Source organism: Lupinus angustifolius, chromosome LG06, assembly GCF_001865875.1.
Source record: "Lupinus angustifolius cultivar Tanjil chromosome LG06, LupAngTanjil_v1.0, whole genome shotgun sequence".
Classification (NCBI taxonomy): domain Eukaryota; kingdom Viridiplantae; phylum Streptophyta; class Magnoliopsida; order Fabales; family Fabaceae; genus Lupinus; species Lupinus angustifolius.
This window is the reverse complement of record NC_032014.1, coordinates 1,299,720-1,308,258: the sequence shown is the minus strand read 5'-3', so window position 1 is coordinate 1,308,258 and position 8,539 is coordinate 1,299,720. Positions and strand designations below refer to the sequence as shown.

Here is an 8,539-nt window from a genome sequence, read left to right as displayed (position 1 = left end):
AGAGAGAGAGAGAGAGAGAGAAAAGTACGTTGTTCCTGGAAGAAGTAGTTTCCTTGAAGACGAGAACCGAAGCGATCGATGGCTTGGCCGGTCTCACGGATCCAGAATCCGACGGTGTAGAATGCTCGACCCAAAGATACCATCTCTATGAATCTGAATGATGAATTTGTTGTTCTGCTAAAAAACTATCTGCCTCTCCTTGTCGCCGCTATATCTCAGTCACTCTCAATTTTGCTCTTCTTCCACTCTCCAATCACCCACCTACACTTTTATCTTTTATTCACCTATTAAAAAAATCATAGAAAAAATTGAGAAAAGATGTACAAGAGTTTAGTAAAAATCGGCTTATATCGGTCCGTTCAACCAGTAAACTGATAAATCAGTCTCAATATCGAAATAGTATAACAGTTATATCGATCATGTAATTATACCGATCAAAATCAATTTCATCAGCCAGTTTTTAATTGTACTGTATTGGTGACGATTTTTATTTAAAAATAATTTCTAATGAAAACAAAAAAAATTGTATTTATTGATTTTTCAACATTAATGTTAATTCATCATATATATATATATATATAACTTTACTGTATGCGATTTAATTAGTGAATAATTGGTTAAACTGCTATATCATTATATTATACGAGTACCCAGATCAGTTTGATAACTGGTATAATATTAATAACATTGGTGTAGTGATAATAAAAATTTAATAAACTATTAGCCGATTATTCATTATTTATAATTTTTAATTATTATTCATCTGAAAAAATAAATGGCAATTTATACTTAATTTAGTTGTAAAATCAACATTGAAGCTTCTACTATTTTTTATGTTTGTTATAATTGGAGAAACATTATTTATTTTTTTATTTTTTTGGTGGCACATAGAGTCATGTCTTATTTAAGAGGATACAACTAAATATATATATGCACATATATATATACTTGAATGAGTTGAATGACCACTTCTTAGTGACTAACATTTGTGTTGTTCATCATATTCTTATCAAAGAAGAAAATTTACATAGCACGTTTATTTTTTATACTTAGGACAAAAATATAATATAGTTCTTCAAATTTAAATGTGTCATACATTTAGTCATTTAATTCAATTTATTAATGGTTTTTTTTAATATTAAATTGTAACACAATCTCACTCTATACTAAAATTTTAAGTGAGAAGTGACTCTCACTCCATGATTTTCTTTCAAGCCAATTTGGATGTTCATTAACTTAAATAATAAAATGATCCTATTTGATTAAGATTATGATAACAAGCTTTTGTTGACATAATTACACTAATATTTTTTATTATAGTTGGAAAGAAAATTTGACGTTCTTCTGGAAATAGTTTAAATGGAACATTAATAAAGTAGAAGCACAATTTTACTAGTAGAAATAGAGTTATGCAACCATGTCCTTCAAAACCTTCATCCAAGTGATGTTTTAAACTTTTCTTTTTTGTAGATTTATTGTGTGAGATCTAATGACGTTTAAAAACTTTTTATGAATTTATTGAGTGAAAAAATACTTTAAAGTAGTAATTGATGAAGTTCTTTTTTTTTCCTTGTGTCTAAATCATGCATATCTCTCACCCATCAAGAACAATTTTGTTATGCTAGGTCAATCTTTCGAGTACTTTTACTATATATTATTTGCCCAAAATTTAATCGTATTTACTCAAAATAATTCGATCATGACTTGGCTAGAATGGAGTTATGCAACACGTGGTTTAAAGTTTAAACCGTGAATTGCTGAAATTTTGAAATTTTCAAAAAGACACACTTAAAACAATATATCTGTCAGATTTCATGAAATTGAAATAATTCTACATCCAGAAATTATAATTACCCATTATGTGCCTTTTTTCCTGCTAGCACAAATCGTAAAAATGAAAATTATTTACTAGGATGTAGGTCAAGTTTTAAGTTATAACTTGTGAAATTTGCAGACATTAGTAAATTGTAAAATCATCCTTGTCGAAAAATAATCTTATTTCAATTCAAGAAATAAGTGCTTTTATTGAATATAACTTGTGAGCCCATTGAGTCATTATTTGGCAGCAGTATAACTGCAACCTCAAACAAGAAAATTAAGAAAATGGATGGTTGCACCAGAGGCCAACCAACACAAGTACCACAACACAATGAGACATATATCAGAATGTTTATGTTAAGTGGTACTTCAGATTTCTAAACAAGTCACTGCCTTAAGCTCTCAACTATGTAAGAAGCATAGAGGTCCCTGCAAAAAGAAAAGTAAAACCATCCAAGATTAGTGCCAAGAATCCAAAACTAGACAGTGAGATTTGGAGGAGTGGAGATAACAGTATTTTCAGAGGGAAATAGCTTACATAGAGTATTTGATGGCGTTAACGGCGGCTTTAGCTGGTAGAAAGTCTTCAACTTCAACTATTTTGTTCTCGTTCTTCTTATCTAGTATTTCAATCTAAGGATTTACAGCAAACTATAGGGGACACATAACTTCTTGGTCATGCAGAAGACTAAACATTAATACTGGCATGCATATGTTTATGTACTAAATTCAAATAACAGGATACAGTCCTCAAAGAATCTTCTAATTTCGGCTAGCCGATGTGGAGGAAGCTCCTTGACGTCTGTGTAATGGCGGTACTCAGGGTCATCGGCACAAACTGCAATGATCTTGTCATCCTCTTCACCCTGCACCAAAATTAACAATAAATATTCATAGTTTTTCTCCAAATGGCTACTTTTATTGGAGATGGAAAATTATTCAAACTGTGCAATGTGGAAAGCCTAATGAGATATGAAGGGAGTAGAAGTTATAGGCAGATCAATGTAATCTCTGATATATAGTTTTAATGTGATCCCTCCTCTGGTTTTGAGGTATGCATTTAATAATCGCTTGGATATGATTTTCGTCCCGACATTTAGTCCTTGAGTTTTTTAAGTATCTGGTCCTTGAGTCGGTGTTGATTTTTGTCCTCATTGTTAACTTTGGATGAAAAATGCTAATGTGGAGAGACTAAATACTTAAAAAAACAGGGACTAAGATCGTTGTACCCATAAATGTAGCAATAAAAAACATTGATTTTAGTCCCTTTTTTATTTTATTTTTAAATATTTAGTCATTACATCATAGCATTTTCCATCAAAGTTAATGGCAATGACGAAAATCATCATCTACTCAAAACTCAAAAAAAAAAACAAAGGGACTGAAAAACCAGCATGACCCAGAGATGTAGGAAGCAAAAACATATTTTTAAGCCTTTAATAAGTTTCCTCGTACTCTTCAATCACACCACTCCCAGAGATAAAATTGCAGTCGGGAGGTTGATGATGACAAATTTCAACATGCCATGTCAAAACAAGGTAGCCCACTGTTTTCATCATTTTAAGTTACACAGGGCAACCACTTTAGACGTGATGTTCAATTCACCAGCAGAGAAGCAGCCAATAAGCTAAATTTTACTTTCAAAACAGAACCTAACATAGTTCTTTTTCATTTCCCCAAACAAACTAAAAACAAATTACCTATTAATAGTAAAGGAGGAGGCAACTTTTACCTGGTCAATCATGGGCATTACTCCAATAGCACGAGCACGAAGGAAGGAACCAGGTAGCACAGGCTCCTAATCAAAGCATAACTTTCACTTTTAATGTAGTTGAAATTTTGGCTGAAAACATACATTTCTGTTAAATATCAGGATCAATAACTAAAAAACATTTCTACCTGCATCAGAACCAGAACGTCCATAGGATCACCATCTTCACAAATGGTTCTTGGGATAAAACCATAGTTGTGTGGGTAGACAACTGATGAGTAAAGAATACGATCAACCTAAGTTATTCAACCAATGTGTTAGTTATGCTTCAGAGTTCAGACCCTACCAGCGGACTTCAAATTCACAACCAAACCCAGAAACATAGTATTATTTATGTATAGCAGGGTGGCAAAAACAATCATACTCAGCCACGGCTCAAAATTTTATGTTTAAACAGATGAATTGCAGACAACAACAATTCAGATAATATGAAATGCATTCCATGTACTGAGCTATTGCTTATCATGTGATAAGTGAACATTAATGAGCTTGCTCCTTTGCAGCCTAGTAATGAACATTAACAAGCTTGTTCCTATAAACTCATCATTTTATGTGATGTTTCAAAGGTGATTGGCCACTCACAATTTGGAAAAGTTTTCTTGTGAATGTGAGTTTGAGACATTTTAGCTTCATAGTTAGAAAAATGTCAGCGATGTAAATGAGAATAGTATTCCCTTAAAAACAGTCATTTATATTTAGCCAATGCATCGAGCATATGGAACAGAAGAAGGTGAACTTAAGTAATGAAAATAGAGAGAAACACCTTAATAAGTCCACTAGTCTTGTCCAGCTCATACTTAACCTTGCTCCCTTGGCTAATTTCAATCACCTGCCAGTGAAATCTATCAATTTCTCTGAGACAAAATGACATGAAACAAGTGTTTGGTAGAACAATTTATGTATAGCTGAAATGTACGACTTTAGTTCTAGAATGAGATCGCCATATTTATGCACTCTGCGTCTCAAGCCATAAAACGAGATTTACATTTAACGACATACTCTTGTTAAAGCTAGAGCACTTTTTTAGCTGCATTCACTACAAATACAAGGATAAAATAATTGATGGATTGTCAGAAATGAATTAGCATATGCTCCATTGCTCCAAAACTGATATAGCTGATATGATATCGCAAGAAACCTTCTAATAAGGTTTCCACCATTCTTTATTTTTTTGTTGGTGTTGAGGTTTTTGAATATAAGCTATAAAAGAGTGAAAACTTACAACATTGAAAAATGATGGAGCTCCTGGACCTGCATGCATAAAAACATTTTAAAGAATTTTCAGTCAAATACTGCTAGAAAGAAGTTAAGTTAAAAACTAAACAAGGACACTTAAAGAACAATAATTTCCTTTGCATTCTTAGCAGGAAAAAAGTTATTCTTCTTCCTTTAAAATTTAAAGGGCAATAAAAATCCATGGTTACTATACCAATCTCTAAGTCATGCCAAGGGTGAGCAGCCACAGTTCTCTGTGATATTGAAGAAACTATTCTTTCATTGAGCTTGGTCTGAGAAAAATCCGAATTTCTTGCACTTGATTCTTCATGGTTAGCCATGTTGACTTTTGTAGATTATTACTATTACTACATAAGTATAAAATAAAAATCAAACACACGGATTAAGAGACTATCATGATTTATTACAATCAAAAGTATGGTCAGAAATTAATTCAGTAATAACTGTGAATCTGTCTGCATGAGAAGATATATATAATCTCATAGAGTGTAACTAAATAATAAGTAGTTGTCGAAGAATGAATAACAAAACTCACATAGATAGTACAAAAATATCACCTCTATCTTGAACAAAAGAAAGTTAAAAGGCATAAAACAGTAGAATATTTGAGAAATCCCAAAGAAACAGAAGGTAGAACAACGAATAATAAGATAATCCAATTAGTCATAATACATATTCAGAAGGGAAAATAAAGGTATCAAAAATAAATAAAATAAACTATATTATCATCGATGAAAACTATGTGAAGGTGGAAAAGGGACAAAGAAGAAGTAACTTACAGATAGGAACTGAAACTGAGAAAAGAGTCAAACAAAAGTGAAGGGTTTAATGTTATGTGGGAGAGTTAGTGAGGCATTTAGTATGTATATATAGGTGGCAGGACAAGAAAAATATACATGGTAATCCAATTTTTATCGCTAAGTCAATTAAAATGTTATTTATTATTATTATTTTTTGTTTATAACTTTTTCTTTTACTCATATGCGAAAATGTAATTAGTTTTGGATAAGAAAGTAGACATTATTAAGACAATTAATGCTATTAGAAGGACATGGGTCTCTAGAGTTTCAGCTCAAGAGTCACTAGGTAAGCGAATATGTACGGTGGGATTAAAGCGGATTTTCATCCAACGGCTCTGGATCGGTATATGAGATTTGTGGTCCACTTTTTTCTTTTTCTTTTTGTGAAAAAAGAAGGGGAGAAAACATTTTAGAAAAATGACACTCAAAGACAGGTATATTTTGTTGTTGGGTGATACCGTGATAGTGATACAGACAGTTATATTTACTTAACGTTTGAATATTGACCCCAAGTTTGTGTCTTAGAATTAAAGTCTGGAGTTAGGTTTATGATTTATGTAAAAGAAATGAAGTATATTTACATAACAAAGATTGTAAATATAAAATTGTTGATTGAATCAGAGAAATACACAGTGGTTACATGTTGCTTAGACACTTGTTTATTATTGTTGATATACATTATTTTTTAGGATTTAATATGTATACACTTATAATGTAAGTGTTTTTTATTCTGTCACTGAATCTTCATCATATATGTTAAGACTTTTAAATAAAAGTATTATAAATTAATGATAAATAATGTTTGTAATTTCTCTAAAGCCTGTAAAAGAGAGAGTCTGGGACACTTGGCGAAATGAAATGAAAGTTTTATCTTTTTATATAATTTGTCTATTGACATTTTGTTGGTACTGTTATTGTTCTCATATGTCTTCTTCCTTGATTTCATAGCAAAACCATTATAGATAAATGTGTGAATAAAGTGAATCTAACATGAAATGAAAATTTTATCTTTTCTATAATTGTCTCTTGACATTATGTTAATACTATTATTGCTCTCATATATCTTCATCCCCACCAACTGACGTTGGTTCAAGTGGTACATATTTAATTTCTTTTATATCTACGAGAAACCAAAAAAAATATCTTCTTCCCTGATTTTATATCAAAACTATTAGAGAAAAATGTGTGAGTAGACTGAATCTAAAATTTAAAATAAAAGATTGCATGCCTTTTTAGAATTAATATTCCTCTTTTAATAAGCAGCTTGATTGACCAATCTAATTGGCAATCGAGTATTTATATGGTCTAAGTCACTCACCATATTAGTTATACGAAGAGATGGCAAAATGGGTCGTCCGACCCGTTTAGCTTGTGCTCATAAATGCCCACAAAAATTTAAGCGGGTGCAGGCATGCCCGCATTGGCTTAGCGGACAAAATTTAATATCTTGCCCGTTTTAAAACCAGCTAAAGGGTGGTCAATGTACGACTTTAGTTCTAGAATGAGATCGCCATATTTATGCACTCTGCGTCTCAAGCCATAAAACGAGATTTACATTTAACGACATACTCTTGTTAAAGCTAGAGCACTTTTTTAGCTGCATTCACTACAAATACAAGGATAAAATAATTGATGGATTGTCAGAAATGAATTAGCATATGCTCCATTGCTCCAAAACTGATATAGCTGATATGATATCGCAAGAAACCTTCTAATAAGGTTTCCACCATTCTTTATTTTTTTGTTGGTGTTGAGGTTTTTGAATATAAGCTATAAAAGAGTGAAAACTTACAACATTGAAAAATGATGGAGCTCCTGGACCTGCATGCATAAAAACATTTTAAAGAATTTTCAGTCAAATACTGCTAGAAAGAAGTTAAGTTAAAAACTAAACAAGGACACTTAAAGAACAATAATTTCCTTTGCATTCTTAGCAGGAAAAAAGTTATTCTTCTTCCTTTAAAATTTAAAGGGCAATAAAAATCCATGGTTACTATACCAATCTCTAAGTCATGCCAAGGGTGAGCAGCCACAGTTCTCTGTGATATTGAAGAAACTATTCTTTCATTGAGCTTGGTCTGAGAAAAATCCGAATTTCTTGCACTTGATTCTTCATGGTTAGCCATGTTGACTTTTGTAGATTATTACTATTACTACATAAGTATAAAATAAAAATCAAACACACGGATTAAGAGACTATCATGATTTATTACAATCAAAAGTATGGTCAGAAATTAATTCAGTAATAACTGTGAATCTGTCTGCATGAGAAGATATATATAATCTCATAGAGTGTAACTAAATAATAAGTAGTTGTCGAAGAATGAATAACAAAACTCACATAGATAGTACAAAAATATCACCTCTATCTTGAACAAAAGAAAGTTAAAAGGCATAAAACAGTAGAATATTTGAGAAATCCCAAAGAAACAGAAGGTAGAACAACGAATAATAAGATAATCCAATTAGTCATAATACATATTCAGAAGGGAAAATAAAGGTATCAAAAATAAATAAAATAAACTATATTATCATCGATGAAAACTATGTGAAGGTGGAAAAGGGACAAAGAAGAAGTAACTTACAGATAGGAACTGAAACTGAGAAAAGAGTCAAACAAAAGTGAAGGGTTTAATGTTATGTGGGAGAGTTAGTGAGGCATTTAGTATGTATATATAGGTGGCAGGACAAGAAAAATATACATGGTAATCCAATTTTTATCGCTAAGTCAATTAAAATGTTATTTATTATTATTATTTTTTGTTTATAACTTTTTCTTTTACTCATATGCGAAAATGTAATTAGTTTTGGATAAGAAAGTAGACATTATTAAGACAATTAATGCTATTAGAAGGACATGGGTCTCTAGAGTTTCAGCTCAAGAGTCACTAGGTAAGCGAATATGTACGGTGGG

At 31.4% G+C, this 8,539-nt stretch overlaps 2 protein-coding genes across 7 annotated transcripts in view; both read right to left on the bottom strand.

Moving 5' to 3' along the window:
• The window catches only part of LOC109348702 (gamma carbonic anhydrase 1, mitochondrial-like), a 3,242-nt gene extending 3,031 nt beyond the window's left edge, over window positions 1-211 (bottom strand). Inside the window, exon 1 of the mRNA XM_019589235.1 lies at window positions 29-211. Within this exon, the coding sequence (XP_019444780.1) occupies window positions 29-143 (115 nt within the window). The 5' untranslated portion in view covers window positions 144-211. The remainder of the gene's footprint in view (window positions 1-28) is intronic.
• LOC109348698 (soluble inorganic pyrophosphatase PPA1-like) lies at window positions 1,980-8,268 on the bottom strand. 6 transcript variants are annotated; one of them, XM_019589231.1, is made up of 9 exons: window positions 8,211-8,268; window positions 7,625-7,772; window positions 4,812-4,840; window positions 4,353-4,418; window positions 3,718-3,825; window positions 3,551-3,616; window positions 2,564-2,684; window positions 2,357-2,438; window positions 1,980-2,247 (listed from the first exon to the last, which is right to left on the bottom strand). In XM_019589231.1, exons 2-9 carry the CDS (start codon window positions 7,749-7,751, stop codon window positions 2,205-2,207), a joined length of 642 nt encoding a protein of 213 aa, XP_019444776.1. In that variant the 5' UTR covers window positions 7,752-7,772; window positions 8,211-8,268; the 3' UTR covers window positions 1,980-2,204. The 6 variants fall into 6 exon arrangements, with proteins under 6 accessions (XP_019444776.1, XP_019444777.1, XP_019444775.1 ...); XM_019589232.1 differs by lacking the exon at window positions 4,812-4,840 and adding an exon at window positions 7,418-7,446 and having other exon boundaries at window positions 7,625-7,778; window positions 8,211-8,266; XM_019589230.1 differs by having other exon boundaries at window positions 7,625-7,778; window positions 8,211-8,266.